This window comes from Formica exsecta, unplaced genomic scaffold (assembly GCF_003651465.1).
Source record: "Formica exsecta isolate Colony F162 unplaced genomic scaffold, ASM365146v1 scaffold38, whole genome shotgun sequence".
Classification (NCBI taxonomy): Eukaryota; Metazoa; Arthropoda; class Insecta; order Hymenoptera; family Formicidae; genus Formica; species Formica exsecta.
Genome location: NW_021851042.1, coordinates 3,913 through 23,979, shown reverse-complemented (window position 1 = coordinate 23,979; position 20,067 = coordinate 3,913). Strand labels below are relative to the sequence as shown.

At 35.9% G+C, this 20,067-nt stretch overlaps 4 protein-coding genes across 12 annotated transcripts in view; 2 read left to right on the top strand and 2 right to left on the bottom strand.

The window, feature by feature from the left end:
- Positions 1 to 2,827, top strand: part of LOC115239378 (transcriptional regulator ATRX-like) — a 12,663-nt gene extending 9,836 nt beyond the window's left edge. For 3 of the 4 annotated variants that reach the window (XM_029813875.1, XM_029813873.1, XM_029813874.1), the window contains 3 exons: positions 267 to 393; positions 512 to 583; positions 690 to 2,827. In XM_029813875.1, the coding sequence (XP_029669735.1) occupies positions 267 to 393; positions 512 to 583; positions 690 to 1,183 (693 nt within the window). In that variant the 3' untranslated portion in view covers positions 1,184 to 2,827. Of the gene's footprint in view, positions 1 to 266; positions 435 to 511; positions 584 to 689 lie in introns of all 4 variants that reach the window. The other variant, XR_003884628.1, reaches the window with a different exon arrangement.
- On the bottom strand, positions 2,814 to 5,284 carry LOC115239379 (WD repeat-containing protein 13-like). Its single transcript, XM_029813877.1, has 4 exons — positions 4,767 to 5,284; positions 4,010 to 4,686; positions 3,632 to 3,924; positions 2,814 to 3,358 (listed from the first exon to the last, which is right to left on the bottom strand). Exons 1-4 carry the CDS (start codon positions 4,894 to 4,896, stop codon positions 3,112 to 3,114), a joined length of 1,347 nt encoding a protein of 448 aa, XP_029669737.1. The 5' UTR covers positions 4,897 to 5,284; the 3' UTR covers positions 2,814 to 3,111.
- Positions 5,285 to 5,406: 122 nt separating this feature from the next.
- Positions 5,407 to 7,551, top strand: LOC115239390. The gene is made up of 2 exons (XM_029813889.1): positions 5,407 to 6,610; positions 6,717 to 7,551. The coding sequence occupies exons 1-2, from the start codon at positions 6,262 to 6,264 to the stop codon at positions 7,061 to 7,063; spliced, it is 696 nt and encodes a 231-aa protein (XP_029669749.1). The 5' UTR covers positions 5,407 to 6,261; the 3' UTR covers positions 7,064 to 7,551.
- A 2,133-nt stretch (positions 7,552 to 9,684) lies between these two features.
- LOC115239376 (protein lingerer) overlaps positions 9,685 to 20,067 on the bottom strand; it is a 13,927-nt gene continuing 3,544 nt past the window's right edge. For 3 of the 6 annotated variants that reach the window (XM_029813864.1, XM_029813865.1, XM_029813866.1), the window contains exons 5-15: positions 19,395 to 19,588; positions 18,806 to 19,063; positions 17,976 to 18,293; positions 17,447 to 17,878; positions 17,181 to 17,369; positions 16,871 to 17,081; positions 16,593 to 16,795; positions 14,691 to 14,900; positions 14,484 to 14,603; positions 13,674 to 13,949; positions 9,685 to 13,583 (exon numbers count right to left, since the gene is read on the bottom strand). In XM_029813864.1, the coding sequence (XP_029669724.1) occupies positions 13,335 to 13,583; positions 13,674 to 13,949; positions 14,484 to 14,603; positions 14,691 to 14,900; positions 16,593 to 16,795; positions 16,871 to 17,081; positions 17,181 to 17,369; positions 17,447 to 17,878; positions 17,976 to 18,293; positions 18,806 to 19,063; positions 19,395 to 19,588 (2,660 nt within the window). In that variant the 3' untranslated portion in view covers positions 9,685 to 13,334. The remainder of the gene's footprint in view (positions 13,584 to 13,673; positions 13,950 to 14,483; positions 14,604 to 14,690; positions 14,901 to 16,592; positions 16,796 to 16,870; positions 17,082 to 17,180; positions 17,370 to 17,446; positions 17,879 to 17,975; positions 18,294 to 18,805; positions 19,064 to 19,394; positions 19,589 to 20,067) is intronic. The other 3 variants (XM_029813869.1, XM_029813868.1, XM_029813867.1) reach the window with 3 other exon arrangements.

Here is a 20,067-nt window from a genome sequence, read left to right as displayed (position 1 = left end):
CCCTTGCAGAGATTTATATTTAGCGCATTTAGCGCAAGTACTTTTTTTTACAAAAAATACAAACGCTAGACATACTCTGTGAATATAGATATAGTTTAGAGTGCGTTATAATCGGAACCTTGCAGAGATTTAAATTTGAGGTATTTAGCGCAAGTACTTTTTTTTACAAAAAATACAAACGCTAGACATACTCTGTGAATATAGATATAGTTTAGAGTGCGTATATTTCCCTATAATCGGACCGACGGTCCATGCCATTTGTCCAGGATCAGAAGAAGAGCGTATGGTTCAAGAAGCAACGATACCACTGTGTGTATGAATACCCGAAAGAAACACCACCTGTGGACAGTCAAGCGGATGCTACCACCAATTCAGAACCAACGTTGTACTCTGGTATAGATTGTACATTTTGTGCATACGATAACGAATATTTCGTAAATATTTTCTAAATTGAACATCAGACGAATATCTAGATTTGAATAGAAGTAACGCTTTTTCTTCTATGTTTTAGATTGGGAAGAAATGATCAATGAGCCGCGATTAGACATATATCCTTTAAATTATGACGATGCCAATCATACTGGTAAGTGTGAGTTTAATACGAGATGAGATTTTTGTATGAGATATTACACGTGTATTTTAAAAATGTTTATATGTAACGTATTATACGTATTTATCTTCGTTTTTAGGAAACGATGAGTTTTTCGTCACCAGTTCGAATCGGCCCTTTCAGTTTCAAACAGGCGAGAGTAGGTGCGTCAGCCAATTTTTTCCCGGCGCAAACGCGTCTTTATTGTCCGATGAACGGGATGAAACGGATGGCTGTCGACAGGAGCCGCACCAGAACAACATTGATTTCGCCAACGAATACGAGCAGTGTCAGCAGCATCAATTAGGAGAGTTAAGACATACCAGGGATCGTTTGAAATTAAATCTAGTATCATCGAATAGTATACCGTCCGTCCCGTTCGTTCCTGCAAAACAGTCGCACGCGGAGCAGTTAGACATTAAAGAGAATCACGAATCGGAACTTGAGAACGTCATCGCGCAAGACCAATGTATTCTATCGAGTGACGATAACACGTTACCAAAGGTGCCTCACGAAGATGTCCAAGCTGATTCATCTTCTACAAGAAATTTCCAGCGCGATAGCCGGGAAACGCTGGAGTCCACCGAAAAGTGAAGTGTTTTAATTCGTGACCCACAATGAAACTAAAGTCTATAATGGTGTTTTAAGGGAGAAACAGTTCAGTCCGTCCGAAACAATCTCGTGCAAATGTCTCGTCGATTTTTCTCTTAACGCATCCGATAAAGTTATCACCGATGAGATTACTATCATGTGTGACACGAATCTTGAACAAATGTATATAATACGACGATGTAGCGACTATTACTCCGAAGCTACAGATCAATCGGTTGTCTAGCGGATTTTGTTAGCGCGGAGTTGTTATAGTTATTCTCTATGTATAGTAAATACGGAAAAGGCGTGTCAATATATAGATAATTGCGGTTTTATTGATAAAGCTTCCTATTCGCATGTGATGGTTTAATAATCGTGATAGAACAAACAAGTAACGACAGAGGAGGACTGTGTATAAAAAATGGACAAAAGTATTAACTCTAGACAATCGATCCGTAGAGAAGCTACATCGAAAAATTGCGATAAATAATTCGTTGCACATGTAAATAGTTATTGTTTATAGCGTAATCATTAAACGAACAGTAGTGCCTATGTAGAACGACACGATTATTTTTGCGACTGTCTATAAGAGACATATAACTGTCTTTCGCGTTATCTTTTTTTTTGTTCTTTACCGATACTCATTATCACACGATATTTCTCGATATTAATTAAACATTATTAACAAATCCGCTCTCTATTATCAAAGTATTGTATAGCTGGATATACAGGACATACCATCCCACTCATAAAGACTCTTGCGACAAAGGATGAATCATGGAAAAAAATATACTTGCACAATTAAGTTTCTACAGGATGTATCGATAGATTTTTACTTTTATTAGATCTGTGATGAAAGAAAATACGATGCTTAGATCGGTCCAATTTTATATTAAATTTGAGAAAAAAGAACCGAAAGTACGCGAATTACGTTTGAATTGGAAAATCGCGTATATCGTATTAAAGTGTATATCGTATATTATCGCGTATATCGTATTAAAGAGAATCTGTCAATCATGTTTACTTTTTTTCGAATATATACCGAGATTATGTTACAGAAACATTGCCTTTTCTATGGTAGCATATAACAGAAGTATCTTGAATATTATTTTTACTTTTATGCTAATAAAAATAACTTTATACCAGACTATTTTTCGGTATATTTTTCGCTTCGGTATATATACCGCGTGCGAAAATATACAAGCATTAATAAATCCACAATATGTGGTACATCGTAAAATATATTTCTACAGATCTCTAAAATATATTCGCGGACACGCGATAAATATAAATATACGATCCTATAAATACTATTTTAGAGAGATTTTTACAAGTATTTATTTGCGATAATGTATATCTCATTGTACAATTATTCATACTGAATACGGATAGATCACTGGAATCAGAACGAATCAGAATATTGAAATGTAAGCGTAGTTAAGCGTCGTGGAAATCGTGGTGTTTGTGCCACTATTGTTTCACGAGCGTGATATTGAAAAAGTTATACGAACAAATCACTATTATAATAGCACCGCGAGTACTGTGTCACGTCTCTCGCTATCATCACACTACTATTATTACTATTGATACTGCTTTGTGCTCACTATAAAATGAAATAGAGAACAATTAATATATTGTTATACAGAAAGAAGCATTGTTTATTCAATCGATCCCAAGTGATTTATAAATGTCCTAAAATTTTATATTAATTTTTAATTTTTATTTACACAATATAGAGAGATCGCGATATGTACAAAACTTCGTTTTCCATATCCTAGACAAATCTATACATTTATAAATCGCGTTTTGCAATTACGTAATTTGGGCTTATTACGAAAGTCTTATAACATGATACTTTCATAACTTGTCTTAGAACTTGAACAAATTATTTTTCCTTTTAGTCTGCATGAAAGCTCTGAAGACAGAATGCTTTATAAATGACGTTGATGATTGCGCCACAAAATAATCTGTCCGTCGTGATCTGCGGACGCAAGTAGGGATTCATCATAATTAAAGGATAAAGCTAATGCAGGTGTCGCGTGACCGAGTAGTCGATTGATTCTGGCGGCCTTTCCTTCCCTCGCTGAATCTAGCAAGTGTACGGCCCCGTCCTCTGATCCAGTAGCTATTAAACATGCACCCATTTGTGGACAGAAGGTGGACCTCAACAGATAATGCCTATAAAAATACATGCTAATATACCGTATCGTGTAAAAATATGATACTCGCTTGGATTTCCGCTAGAAAGTTGTAATCAAGGAAATTAAGAAAATTATATATATTGCTTTAAAATAAATTTAAAATAAATGTTGCTCGACATACACCAACGTGTTCAAATATTGATCCATAGGAAAGAATAAAGATAAACACTTAATATTTTGATATCGTGATATAAGTAACAATATATTAAAATAGAAAACGAAGAGTATGTTTTGTACAATAAAATATTACCTATGCTTGATAGGATACTTTCTCCAGAAATATAGAGAACCGTGATTGTCTGCAACACGATACAATAACACGGCGTTGCATGCGCTGCTCACTAACAATGCTGCCCAAGGAGCGTCTTTTGACAGCCAGGAGCGCCAAGAAAGGCTGGTTATCATTCCGCCAGTCTCTTGTACTCGTTGCAACTTTGTCAATCGCCCTACACCAGGTTCCAATCGAAAAGACACTACGACACCTCTATCATTGCCGGCCCAAATCACGGAGCCACCGCTACCCTCGCAGGCAAGAGAAAGAATCTAGAAAATATATTACGCGGTAATTTGTACATATCCTCTTTTTTTTTACAATACTGCCTTTTTCCTTGTGAAATAAAAAACCGACCTTTCCACCTATTTTGCAGGATCCACCACGCATATATATACCGGTAGATACATTCAAGATCTGAATCAGTCCTTGAGAATTACCGGCTACGATGAGATTATTATTGGCGGGTATAAAGTTACAGCATAAGACTTCCGCTCGTTGTTGATCGTTCACCACTCGCAAACAAATAGGCTCTACATCCGCGCATACTCTCCAGAGCCGTATTGTTGTGTCCAAGGAGGAAGAGACTATTAGATCGTTGCTGATGCTCCAATCGAGCGCGGTCACGCCGCCAGAATGACCTTCTAACAAAGCGATGATTTTCGGAGGCGCGCCGATGACTTCGCATATGGACAGCGTACCATCCAACGACGCGCAACACAATTTGGATCTGTCATTGTTGGCGAATTTCAGCATCGTTACGGCCGCTTTATGCTGATCAAAAATATGATGGACACCGGCAAACGCGAAATTCTCCGCTGTTGATTTTCGTTGCACAAAGTGATGCTTCAGTCTGCCTTCTGATAAATCTTCACTAATCGTATGACTTTCCACGCTATTTTGCTCCTGCTGTTTCTCTCCATAACGCCGTCGTAGTAATTCCGACCGCAATTTCAAATATCGCGTGCTGATTTCAGGATCTCTGGAAGGTTTTTCCCGAAGTAGCTGATTTCTTCGACGAATATATAGCATACCTGTAACAGAATATCAAAGGTATTAAATTTAATCAATCATTTCTTAATACATACATGCATGCAAATGAAACATTACGTACCCAGACTGGGGAGCTTGTTAGCTCGTAACGTATTATACTTTGCATCAAGCGCAAAGACCTGTTGATGCCAAGTAGTGGCCATTTTTCGCGATGTGCTAGCTTTGTTGATACTGACTTGTGTTTCTATCATCGATGTACGTTACGTTTCATGATATATACTTGATAAAAGAGGATCTCTTTTTTTAGAAACACGAATATTTTTATCAACTATAAAATTCATTTTATGCATATAATAAAATTCTTTTTCGTCCCCATTTTTATCTGATTAATAAATGTTGCTTATAAATATGTTCTCTTTTTCCAGAAAAAACGGCACTTTATTTTTAGGCGTATATATAACTTCTTTGTTTTAATATCGAGCATTAAAGAAAGTATTATGATTCTTCTCAACAGACATCATTACAACATTCGATTAATCATATCTTCTCAATTTCTTTCAGGTTTTATGTCATGAGGTTATGTCCTCCATCGCTCCAAGGGTGCGTTCCGTTTCACGCATTGAGCGCATAGATCGCCTGGAAATCTATAATATATGTTACATATATTATAGATTTCCAGGCGATCTATGCGCTCAATGCGTGAAACGGAACGCACCCTTGGAGCGATGGAGGACATAACCTCAAAAATAATATTTTCGTAAAATCTACTGCTGTCAAATATTCATAGGCGATATAATACATCAAATATTATTTGTCTATATTTTTTATTTTCAAAAGTTATACCTTGAAAAAGGTCAGGCAGGCATACAATTTGTTTCGAGGCTCCGGTTACCTGGCCAAGTTCCGTTATTCGTGCCGAGCGTTATTCTTTTGAATGTAGGACCTTTACCAACCGTCAACGATACTGAAAAGTGGGGAGAAGAGGGGTAACCAAGCCGTTAAATCATAAGAGCATCTGCGTTAGTTCATTTTTGGCATTTGGAAGAAACAGTTGTGTCTCGAAGTCTTTCTTGTACCTAGCAGTCAGTGAAAACGTTTTGTAGTGATAATGTCTGGAAGTGACGAAATCGCCGGTCCTTCGGTACCAGATTCGGAGAATATTCCAGAAGATTCTCTGCACAGCGAAGCATCAAAGTTGCTATTGAAGGATGCGGTTGTATTTTTCGAACGATTGCTAGCTGAAAACGATTTTATTGCGCCAACATCTTCGACGATAATTTCTCACGATGCTATGCTAATGGGACGGGAAATTTTTGAAAGTACTCTACAAATGCTGGCTGAAAAAGTGCTCATTTCTGACGAGGAACTCATCCACATGAATGAAGAAGTTAACGACGAAGCTTTTGAAGAGGTTGAAGGAGAATATTCATCGGACGAGTACGAACCACCAGAGAAAAAGCCTAGAGAGACAGAGCATTATTCGATAGATTACAAAATAAAATGTATTAACATTGCAAAAGCACATCCTACGTGGAGCCTGAAATCTTTGCAAAGACATGGATGTCATCGTTTGAAAAAAAAAGGAGTATTTAACCCGATGGGAAGAAGAATGTAAAATGGGCGGATCTACATCAGATAAATATTCTATAATAGATTCGTGGACTTACGACCGTTTCGTTGAAGCGAGGCAAAATTTCCAGCAAGTTACGACCCGAAATTTGCAACAATGGGCTTTGGCTGCTGCAGCACAATTTTCAAACTTTGAATTTAAAGCTTCCACTCCTTGGGTGGCGAAATTTAAACAAAAACGCAGAATTCGTCAACGAAAAGTTACAAAATTCGTATCGCGGAAGGAAACTGTAACAATTGAAGAAACCTTGGCTGCAGCAGAAAGTTTCCGGATACAGATCCGAGATTTAATACCTAATTTTGATGAGGACTTCGTTATTAATACTGATCAAACAGGTATGTGAAAAATGAAAAAATCCCGTAACAGCTAATGTCGATTTTAAAAACCCTATAATATAACATTTTTTTAAAATATATCTTGTGTCTTTTTATGGGTTTCCAGGATGCCAATATCAATCTACGTACAACAGAACTCTCACCGATAAAGGAAGCAAGACTGTGTTCGTAAAGAGGCTGGACATGAACAAAGTAACTCATTCGTATACGGCACAATATGGCATCACTCTTTCTGGACGAGTGTTGCCCCGTGTGTTTGTATGCCTGCAGGAGGTAACAAACAAATTTGGACCCAGGATTCAGAAGATGATCGATGAATACGCCAAAAAATTTGAGTCAAGACTCATCGCTGAGCGGCTACGGGCGCCAATTTTCAATCGTTATGATTTGGACCGCTCTGGAGACGTGCTGGGGATTTCGTCTCTCCGTGACAATCGGCACTGCATCCATTGAGCGAGATTCCAACATCGCTCTGGAGTCGTATGTACTGTGTTAGAGTGGCGTAAGGTGCGAGGTCTGAATAGCTCAGTGGTAAGAGCAGTTGCCCGGAAAGCGAAAGACTCGGGTTCGATTCCCGATTCAGCCACTTGTACCTCGCATATTTTTTCAGACCCGCAAATGTTGTTTTCTAACAATTATTTGTCGGGCTGAGGAAGTGTGTAAACGCCCTACACAGACACGACAGTGCCGCTGCCACGGAAGAGATGGATGCTTGGTTCGTGCCTCCTCCCGCCTTAAATCCCCCCCTCGCTTCACAAACAACGAATGTCATTATCACGTCATCGAAATCGGGGAAGCTGACCACAGATTTGTACAACGACTTTCTTAACAAATCTCTGAAGCCCTACGTCGGTAAAAACAAGTTTCTTCTTCTCGTCGACTCCTGGGGAGGGCAAACAAAACCAGAACTGTACGATGAAACTTTTCAAGACGACAAAAAATTACCTACCTGCACTATAAAAGTAATTCCACCAAAGTGTACTCCTCTAGTACAACCCTGCGACGTTTACTTTTACAGACAGGTGAAAAATTTTATTAAACGCTTACAAAATTCTGCCACTTTGATTGAAAAAGAAAAAGAAATTACTTCCCGCGAAGATTGCATTAAAATCCAATCAATAGTGCACCACCAATTATCATCTCCGATCTTCACTGATATGATACAATACGCCTGGTTCGCCTCGAAATTAACGAACGACAGAACAATTTTCAGAAATGTTAACGAAGTTTGCTTTTCGCTAGACCTTCTCAAAACTCCTTGTACATGTAAGCAACCATCTGGGAATAGACGTTTGAACGCAGGATCGAAAAATACAAGTTTGCACCACGGGTATGTAAATCACCAGACTTCATTAATACATTTATTCTTATATATCCATATTTATACACAGTAGTAGCTATTATTATTATTATTATTATTATTATTATTATTATTATTATTATTATTATTAATTATATAATAGCGATAGTGGCGTAATGCATTTTGCATCCGCATTCAATCGGTTAATATTTGACAAAAATACAAAAATTATTAATGTATAATAATTATATATCAGAACAAACGTGCTTACTCTGAATCTCATCTTTCTTTTTTTTCTGTTTTTTTTTTCTTTAACTTCTTTGCCTCATATTTTGCATCCTCTTTCTCTCTTCTTTTACTTTTTTATTTGTTGCTCACATTGCCGAAATGTCTGTTGTTTTGAATGCTTTTATGATAATTATCATTCGGGTTCTTGTAAATAATAAACAAAAATCGTGGATAAATATAAATACAAATATAATTCCTATTCTTCTTGACTTCATTATTATTCTCCCATACATAATATTTGATGTATTATATCTTTTCTCGGAACTGGCGGCCTATGGGGTCCTATGGCTTGAGCATGGTATGAGTTTCGGGCACTACTATTACCACACAAAGCCTCATCCCGAACTTCATTTCCCAGCCCGTATATTCCCCTTGTATGACTTGAATACACTACACATTCAGCCATATTCAGACTTTTCATATTCTCATACATACACACACATATTATGATACATAAAAATCATGCGCAGTGTAGCAAATTGGACAGACAAATCTCGCGCATGCGTAATAACATAAGCGCTGGCAAACGCCAAAACTTGCGGCAAAGGAATAAAAATATTAAATATATATATGTAATATTAAAATATATATTAAGTTAATATATACACATTAAGTTAATATATGTTTCATATTGTTAGCATAAATTATAAAAAAATATTTATAATTTATATGGGCTCCAACGAAAGAACGATTTGCGTAGCAGATCGATGACATACACATGTGCGCGAGTCTTGTTCAAAATTTGTCTCTCTTTATGCGAGATATAATTAATGCACGGTCGATTCGGGCAAAATAATAATATTTAAATCAAAATAAATAAACAGCTATTTTGAACACTTTACACGACCTTTAACGGTTTACAAAAGGATCTTGTAATCGTGTATTGGGAAAAAAGTTGAATTTGGAAGAATCTTGGGAATAGACGTTTGAACGCAGGATCGAAAAATACAAGTTTGCACCACGGGTATGTAAATCACCAGACTTCATTAATACATTTATTCTTATATATCCATATTTATACACAGTAGTAGCTATTATTATTATTATTATTATTATTATTATTATTATTATTATTATTATTATTATTATTATTATTATTATTATTATTATTATTATTATTATTATTATTATTATTATTATTATTATTATTATTATTATTATTATTATTATTATTATTATTATTATTATTATTATTATTATTATTATTATTATTATTATTATTATTATTAATTATATAATAGCGATAGTGGCGTAATGCATTTTGCATCCGCATTCAATCGGTTAATATTTGACAAAAATACAAAAATTATTAATGTATAATAATTATATATCAGAACAAACGTGCTTACTCTGAATCTCATCTTTCTTTTTTTTCTGTTTTTTTTTTCTTTAACTTCTTTGCCTCATATTTTGCATCCTCTTTCTCTCTTCTTTTACTTTCCATTATACATTACACTTAATATACTGTTTTTTTCTTTTTTTTTTCTATTACCCTAGATTGATTCGAGTATACACGAAAAGTGCGATTGGACTAAAACATACACTAAGACAAAACGAAAACGTTACTTGTGATTCTCCTTCAACTTGGTTTCATCAAGTCGTTTTTTTATTGTGACGCCCGGCTATGTTCGAACGCGTATATTAAAATCAGTTGTTAGTAGTTCACATGATCGTGAAGACTACGGCGAAGACAATGTAGTCGAATGTTTTCTCTTTTTTTTTTTCGAGAGTTGACGAGTATACAGATTTATACTTTTTCTTCTCCGAAAAAAACAAGGAAGCTAAACTACATTTGGTCTTCAAAGTTCTTCAAAACGCATCCTATATACTCATACCGCATTTATACGAGTTTATGTGTGTGTGTGTGTGTGTATTTATATATTTATATATTTATATATATGCAGTCGCTATAACGAGAGTTTACTTACAACTATTTACTTCTCGCTTACATTAGCGGTATCTCGTAAAGCTTTGACGACCGTCTCACAGTCAACCGGTCCATTCGTGCTAGAAGAAACATTATTACTCCTCACGTTTATATTGTACACGCGCAAAACGTAACAATTCTCTCTCACAGCACCTTCGTGAAAACGCTTCACGTACATTCTTCCTTTCGTTCGTGCATTACACATGACTCTTGCTCTTTTACTTTTCTCTCTTCTTTTTTTTTCACCCGCAGGAATATCTGCGATCATTCATTATTCACAATGCAAAAATGTAAAGTATGTTTTCAAAATATGTGTATGTGTGTGTTCCGTTGGTCAATGTATTATATTTCGTTCCGATTAATATGTATACAGGATATTTCCACAATCACTGTACAATATTTTAATAGAGTATTCCGGAAGTAAAATAAAGTCGAAAATAATATGAAAATATCGAAAGTCACAATAATTTTTGAATTAGGAAACAAAATGGATTATATGATATTGCATAGATGATTACACTTATCATCAATTGGTTATCAATAATCATCAGAACTGATATTGATTATGCACAGCTAAGTCTGTTCGTCGCTTCTCACGTGTAAGTATTACGTATACTATGGTAAACAGTTAATGTATATTGACAAATTGATTAATAAATTTGTAATAAATTTTAATATTGGATTCAACACAATCCTATTTATAAAATTAATTTTTTAAAAATTATTTTTTAAAAAAATATTGAATAATTTATATAATGCAGGTAACAGTTAAAATTTAATTTAATTAATCAAATTTTAATAATTTGTCAATATTAGTCGATTATCATAACACATGAACTATCCACACATAAGAAAAACAACAGAACTAAATAAAATTATACAAGAATCAATATCACACACTATAAATATCCATAACAAACTGTCACAGATGAATGTTATTCTATGCAATATCATACGATCAACTTTGACCACTTACAATTCGAAAATAATTGCGATCTCGACATTTTCGTAGAAAGATTTTCAATACTATTTTACTTTCAGAATACGTTATTAAAGTATTGTACACTGATTGTAAGATATACCTTGTATAGTTACACAGTTCGCACCTTTCTAATTAATACGAATAATGCAATATTAACGAATGTGTACACCAGACGGAATCGATTCTTTTTTTTTATTATTATAATCTCTATTATTATAAATGAAAAAGATACAAATATCGCTATTACTTGCCGTTACTGCACAATCATTATTTTATTCCCATTTGTCTCAATAATTCTCATATCGTGTCTTTATCTTGATCATTCTTGTCGACTTCTCTGACAAAGATTTGTATAACTCATATCTATCATATATTAGAATATACGATTCTGTTTATTGTTGCAATAGAAATCATTACATCATTTCTCTGCACGCACCATATGCTTTGAGCGAATGTCTATTTTTCGAGTAAACTGTAAAAAAGCTGCAACACTTTTAATTTAATAACGTCATTAATACTTTTCCAAAAGCTTTGTGGTATAATAAAGATTAAGATTCGTTAATCTAATGGAGTCTTAATCGTTTTGAAACAAATTTTATCCATTTTCTTTTTAATACATTTAGAAATGCACTAATATGCCAAATGATGATCCGTAACATCTTTAAATATGTCTTTTCAACAAACTTCAAGATAATAATTATATATATAATTATAAAAAAAACTATAAAGCTTTCAAATATATAATTTTTATAAATTAAATTATTTAATCATTAATTATGGCATCCAATCGCCAATATAAATTAGTAAACAAATGAAAAACAAAAAATATAATGCATTAATTTGAGAAATATGATATTCTCGTAAATCATAATTCGAAATTCTGATAATAAAACATAAATCTCAATTGTTGTCAATCTTACGAAAAATAAGAAGAGGTCTGCATCGCTTTACGAGAATCTAGTCAAATGTGCGAATACAGAGAGAGAAATAAAAGTAATATGCAGGTACAAAAATAAAAAAAGAGCAGAAGTATTTAGTTACTACGTTTCATACTGTGGCATATTCGATTTTTTGTAACGATACTGAAAAATAATGTGAATTACTTATATGACTCTCTATTGGAAATCAAGATTATATAATTTCAATATAATACGTATATGACACACATGTAAAATGCGTATGTTTTTTTAAATCAGGAATAATAGAAATCAATTCCAGTCAAAAAGATGTGTTCAAATCAAATGTATGCAAGTGCAACAATTACAATTCTCATCCAAGATTGTTGTGAATATACCGAAAATAAGAACGCTATAAATTTGTATATAAAAATTTACGTTTTCACACCTATATCTATATTCTCGTATTTTTAAGCGACACGCTATCACAAGGATGCGTTCTTTCCATATTAATTAAATAACGAGAGAAAAAGAAAAGAGAATATAAAGATACGCTATGTATCACCCTTTTTAGCAATCGATACAATATATTCGAAATTGCACTGTAATATACAGACAGGAGATCTAGTGCAAACTCAACGGATGTTACCGCTCTCTTTTTCAGTGTATCATACGACAAAATCACGATACTAATTTCATCGCGTTGTGCGACGTGCCCGAAATTTATCAAATTTTATGACATGGTTATGTCATAGGATTTATCATGATCGCACAATGTAAACGATGATTAGTCTCCCGTAATCATCGTGTTATAAACGCTACAATTTCATTTGGCACGAGTGCAATTCGCCATTGGAAAGAATATGCAAATTATTATATCAAATTTGCATGTATCATTGCGTAAAATGCAATTATTTTATTGTAGTATCGCACTTTTACTCTGATATCTCCGTATTGAACAAGTTTGCGAAAATGTGCTGAATTGAAGAAATAAATATCACAATTGATTATTTCATTATCGCTACAAATCATTGAAGGAAGCATCCGGTTAATAATTGCATATACCTTTCAATTTTCAAAAATATTCACTCTTTATTCCATTCTCATTGACGTCGCCAATTGTTGAAAATAACAAAGAAAAACAATAGTATATTATCTTTTCAAAGTCAAAATATCTTTCTTTCCGATGTAAACACGAGTCAATGCGGAATGAAGAGTCAAAGTCTCGTACCATCTGTATTTCACACAACTGTGGCAAACGACTTAATTTCTCCATTAGTAAGGTGTTGTATTAATTCGCCATGCGTGTGTGTCAAGTCCGAAGCTTTATTTTAATTGCTGCCGGTCCAATAACTCGGACTGTATCCAGGCTTTGCTTGAGCTTTATTCTGCGAACTCGTGTTGGATCTCTGGCCCGTGCTATTGCCGCCGTCCTGGTGAAGCGGTTGATGCAGCTGATGCGGTATAGTTGGGATGAACAGATGCGGCGTGCCGTAACCACCGGGCAAGCCAGCGTTTTGGCTACCCGTAAGACCGAACGGTGGCGGTGTGGCCGAGTGGAAAGCCTGCTTTTCGTAAGACTAAAAAGAGAAAACCAATTGATCAATCATCGCATGATATATAAAGGACAGGATTTCCAACGACAATTATATTCGTACGAGATTACTCACGTTTACTTTTCCGAGAGCCACGTGACTCTTAGCGTACATCGTGGCGCTGATATCCGTCGCGGAAGAGCCAGCGGTATTAGTATTTCCCGTGGAAGTGCCAGTTTTGCCGGTCTGAGTGCCGGTATAACTGCTGCCAGTGCCTTTGTACTCTCCGGAAGGACCGGCGGAAGCTAACGCATCGTAGCTCGCACCGGCGCCGTAACCGGATCCGTAACTACCTGGCTTGGCACTGTACGCGCCGCTATTTGTACCAGCGTTTCCGGCCGTCGCTATTTGCTATACGACGTAATAAATCGACTTGATATTAGTATTAGATATTAGTACCTCCCAGCTTGTATTAATATCAAATATTATTAAATTTAGTACTACTAGTATTATTTTTTAGCAACTCTTTTAATATTACTGGAATTATTTTTAATATTATTGGAATAATCAACTAGTTAGTAATATTAATATTATTTTAATCACTCCGAATCAGTCGTAAAATTGATGAAATTCAAATGTATGTAACTTTGCGAAAAATGATCACAGAACAATATTAGAAGTATTTTAAAGCTTTAAGTCTCAGTTTTCGAACGCTGTTAAGTTTTTTCTCGACAATGATTTTTGTGTAGATGACATTACTTTCAAATCAATCACGAAAGGTTGACAGAAAAATTTTAACTTTGAGATCATGCACGCCGAAGAAGAAATTTTTTTGCGTTTTGAACTAATGTACGCTCTAATTTTATTGAAAAGTGTATAATACCAATAAAATTGATACCTAATATTAATGTCCAACTTATAATATTTTACTAATGTTTTACTTACCGGATAAATAGCGGGGGTTCCATACTGAAAACCTCCCGGCATAATTCCGCTGCTATAAGTAAACGCATACGCATATCCCGGAGGAAGAGTGGGATTCATCATCGGTTGTTGCGTGGCAGTCTGCAAATTTCCATAAAGATTTTGCACAGTTTCCATAATATATCATGTGTTTTCGCAATTTCATTTTAAGAATAATCGACAACTCACCTGTTGCGACATAGTGGAAGGAACCGGGGATGCGTTACTGTCGTTTCTGGCGAACCTGGCGTCACTAATACTGGTATAGGCTCCCTGTACTCCTTGCACACCTTGAACCCCTTGCACACCGGAGAGCGCGTCACCTCTACCACCACCGAGACTCGTAGCCGGACCGGTTGTCTGATAGCCCAGGGCCGCGTCATAGTAACCAGTAGTTGGCTGCACGTTAGTCAGGGAAACCAAACACAAAACTACATGCATACACTGTGTACTCCAAATACAAGAAGGCTAACTAACGTCTATAATTTCTACGCGTACTTAGAATGAAAAAATACTTTATTATAGTGTTTTGAAAAGCTCTCCAGATAAGCTACAAGAATGTGCAATAAAAAATGGGGGGTTTCATTTAAAATTTTAAAGTTACCCTCCGTCCCCTTTAGAGGGGAAGCGGGGACAATTTTATGTTTACGTAGTTAGAAAGGACCCTCGAAAACATGAAACTTTCTCATGAACAATTTTTTTATTTGACAAATATTTTTAGAGTTATTAGCTTGTAACACTTTACGTGGGCCACCCTGTATATAGATAAAGTAGAGATATTTAAGATATACTTATTCGCGATTGAAACTATTATTCGCGATATATCAAACTATAAATCGCATGTGTGTGTGTATGTGTGTGCGCGCGCATATACAGGGTGTCCCAGATCATTGGGGACAATACTCATGTGCAGATAGAACGGACCAAACTGAGTCGAAAAGTCCTCTATCATATTTTTTTTATAACGCTTAATAAAGGAGTTATTATTGAGTAAAGTCTGGTCAATCAGCGCCAACCTTTAGCCGGGCGCACGCCGGTGAGCCGTGCGCCGTAAAGTGTGCGCTGCCGCATACTACCAGGCGCGCGGCTCACCGACGTGCGCCCGGCTAAAGATCGGCGCTGATTGACCAGACTTTACTCAATAATAACTCTTTTATTAAGCGTTATAAAAAAATATGATAGAGGACTTTTCGACTTAGTTTGGTCCACTCTATCTGCACACGAGTATGGTCTCCAATGATCTGGGATACCCTGTATATGTCTATATAAATAAACTTGATATCATTTTACTCTCTTTCCATATTTGTATAGTTTGAAAAATATCCCAATAAAACGCTAAGAGAGAAGGAGAGGAAGAGAGAACTACAAAGTGTAATACAATTTTTATCGATCACTTTTACTCATTACCACGCGAGAGTACGCGTACTTTCATACAATTTCAGACACATGACATTACTCGTACACATCAGCCTACAATGAACTCAAGACAAGAAAGTAAGAGAAATATAAGCCAAGATAGATCGGAAATCGAGACAATCATCTCAATATGGCCAATATCTGAATGTTAAATGCAAGTCCTACAGTTCCAAAAATATTTCTTCCATCCCCTTTTACCATCGATAAAATATGTTTGCATGGAATAGCGTATCGAAAACCCGATCTGTCTTTACCATAATCGTTCATTTCATAATGACTACAAACTTGCTACAAAGAAAAACAGGTTTACGTTGTTGTTGTGAAGGCATTCATTCGAGATTGAAAAAATTTTGGTGAAAATATTGGAATTACGAGCAGCTACCAAGCAATAAAGAAACGATTACTTTGAGAAAATTTTCGTAGTAAATAATAATATAACATAAGACGGAGTAAGCGCGCTTCTCGGAACAGTACATACTCGTAATAATTTCTTTTCCCTTAGATATAACGTTAAAAATCGCATTTACGCGAGATCGATCAATGACCAATTGACCAATAAATTATTTTGTTTCAATGTACGTTACTCCAAAGAAGCTAGTTACTCACGAACAATGCATTTGTACTAGAATAAATCATAAAGAAATGAATGGATTGATTGTTCGAGAAGCGACTGACCATATGAGGTAACCGTTGCTGCACCAACTGCAGGTCTTCATAGCTGTACACAGGTTGCTGAAAAGCCGCATACGCCGGTACACCCGCCTGGCCCATGATGTACTGGTGACTCAACATCGGGGTCATACTTCCGGCCGCGCCACCGCCCGTCATGTTACCGCTGTTGCCCGTCACTACTCCGCTCGACGTGCTTTTCGGTACAGCTGATTGAGAATACACATTCGTTAATTGAATTACCGAAGAGATTTCAATTGCGATTTTTTCGATTGTTTACTAACCATTAGAATTCGTTACTTTGGTCTGCGAACTGTTGACGGAGGCTGAAGTGAGACCCAACGTCGGTGCGCTAGTTGTCGCGAGAGAACTGTTCGATGTTGTCGCACTGCTATCGTATTGAGAATCCTTTGTCGCGGTGCTGTTTAGTTTGTGATTCGCGTGGGACGTCGCTTGCGGTTGGCTAGCGTAACTACCGTACGGACTCGCGTAAACCTACCAAGAATTAATTCAACATTTATACGTAAACTTGTGTTGTAACTTGAAAAAAGTACTAAGATATAGTACTAAGATATAACAGGAAGTTGTACTTACAGACTGCGCGGCGCTCTGATAAGCACCGGAACTCTGCGTTATCGGCGATGTAAACGTCGTAACAGAAGATTGATAAGCTGGTTGATAAGCCTGATATCCAGCGTTACTGTTTGATACCGTGTTGGTAGCTACGCTTTGCGCATATTGCGACGTTGTTGCCGCTACGTATCCGCTCGTGGGTTGATAGACCTGCCAAGAGAAACGAACAGTTTTAAAAAGTATTTGTACAATCAAATCGCCAGAATTCGAGATCAGATAATTATTACCTGGCTACTAGTGGTGGGTTGATTGTAACCGGAAGTTACGGATGCCGATGCGGAAGGAGACGCTTGATTGAAGGTCGACGCGTTAGATTGCGGGAACGACGTCGAGTTGTAACTCGCCTGCGAGACAGTAGCTGTCGCGGAATAACTATTTGTACTAGCGGCTGATGCATTTTGGAAGGTGGACTGCGAGGACTGGTTATTCGAGTACGCGTTGTAAGTACTCGGCGTAGCACTCGACGGCTGGAACGACGATTTCTGCGACGACTGATAGGTCGTCGTACTGCCATACGTCGCCGCATTTCCAGGCGAGACTTGCGACGTAAAGTCCTGTTTAGTTATGTCCAAGCTTTGGCCAGTGCTACTACCACGAGTGAAACTTTGAGAACTGATCGAATGCTCGCTCGATACTGGCAGATTGTCGGTACTCGATAACTGAAAATTCCATATATTTGTAAATTATCGAAAGTTGTCATATACATATACTTGTAAATAGTAATCCGAGAGCTGACTTGATAAGAGTGAAACCTACCATCTGAGAGCTGGCATTGAACGGTGCGGTGGAAGTCTGCGTCGTTTCAATGTCAAGCGAATTACTCGTATTGGCAGTGTTTACGGTATTCGCACCGGAAGTCATGTCCACGCTGGGAATTGTACTATTTGTAGTATTATATTTCTCGTTTGCCGAACCGTCAATAGAGCTCGAATCGCTACCGAATTCAAGCGCACCGAATTGTACATCGAGAAATCCAATTCCACTATTCACCGCGTCGCCTGGCATCTCTACAGCGCTCGATGGTATCTTTGATGGTGGAGGAACTCTTGGACGTTGTTTCGCTTGTCTTTGGGGCTATATAAATGTAAGCGTATATATATCAATCAATCATTTAAGGCATATAATATAAATCATCTAAGGTTTTGTGATAAAATGTTAAGTGTAAAAAAATAAATTATATACGTATTGCGAAAATTCATTAAACAGTAGAACCTCTATAATTTTTGGTTCCCTTCGTACTTTCACGAACATTACAGTTTATATGTTTCTTGTATAGTCTGCCGATTATAAAAGAAACAAATGTGCAGCTGCGTATAATTTCTTACATTGGAATGTAACGCAAATAGAACCCCTTCATAAATGAAAGTTAGCTACTCTTTAACTTTTCATTTCCAGGAATTTACCGCTCTTTTAGGGGCCTATTCTGTAACCTTTAACGATGTCGTTAGATATCATCGCGCAACTGTTTTCCGATACGTTTTAGCTGCGCAATGACACGTAACCACGTCGTTAAAAGTTACAGAATTGAGCCCTTAGACTTTCCAAACCACTAAAAATTATCGAAGTTCTATTGTATATTACAATACCTGACTAGACATAGATGATGAAAACGACGTTTGTCCAGCCGCTTTTAAATTTTCGCTTGTCTGTTGAGTAAGTTGCGTCAAATATTGTGTTTGCGCTGCTGTTAGTACACCACTGCTAATAGCACTGGGTTGTTGCGATAATTGCATTGTTGGTAAACCTAATACAGCTTGCTGCTGCTGTTGCGGTTGCTGTTGAGATTGTTGCTGTATCAAACTCTGCTGCTGCAACGCAGATATTTCCGATAATTTTGGTAGTTCCTATAAATTGCATTGAAAAGTATCATTAGAATATGAAATAAATAGATATACAGTGTGACACACAATCATTATACAATATTCTCTCCTTTTGAAGATAAAAACGTTCAGGCACGGTCATTCTGCACTAAAAATGTGCAGTAAAAATTAATATCAGATTATAGCTTACTTACTAAAACTAATAATAGACCGTGATAAGTATAGTTACAGATCTGAGCCAATGAGTTTCATGTAAACTTTGATCTCTTATAGTTCAAAATTTTATGGAATAATTTTATAAAATATTATATGGTTGTGAAACAATCTTATTTCTAAATATTTTGTAAAATCTTACTTCTTGCTGGAGCAATGATAGATTAACGCTTTGGCCCGATTGCGTTGGTGGTATTTCCTGAGGCTTTGGTTCTTCTAAAGCAGGAGGAGGTTCAAGGATATTCGCACTCGGTGTAAAGACCTTGGTGTCTGCCAAAGATCCTGTATATTCCTCGTTGTCCCAGTCTTCTGTAGAATCCAAGTTATTCCAAGCATCTATATACAGATTATTTACGTTAATATATATATATATATATATATATATATATGTAATTTATATTTATATCATTGTTGACTCCATTATAGATCTATTTAGATGTCATCAAATAATATCTTAAATTTGTAATATATTTTCTAATTTTGTAATGGTTCTGCTAATGGTGTTCCTCTTGATAAATTTTTATTTTTCTGATCTAATCTTCTGTACTTGTGATAAATCTATAAGAGGATCTTTAGCAGAACCAATTCCATAATTTTTTATTAATACATAAATATCATATTATTTCTTTTGTATATTTCTTTTGTATCCCATATGATTTTTTATTATTTATTTATTTACTGAAAAAGATTGAGACTGGTGCATGTATTTATATGATAATTTCATTACACGACAACTATGTGTGCTGAAACTGTATTTGCTTTGTTTTAAGCCCATATTAAGTTTATAAATTTATTTTTAATTATATACATACATA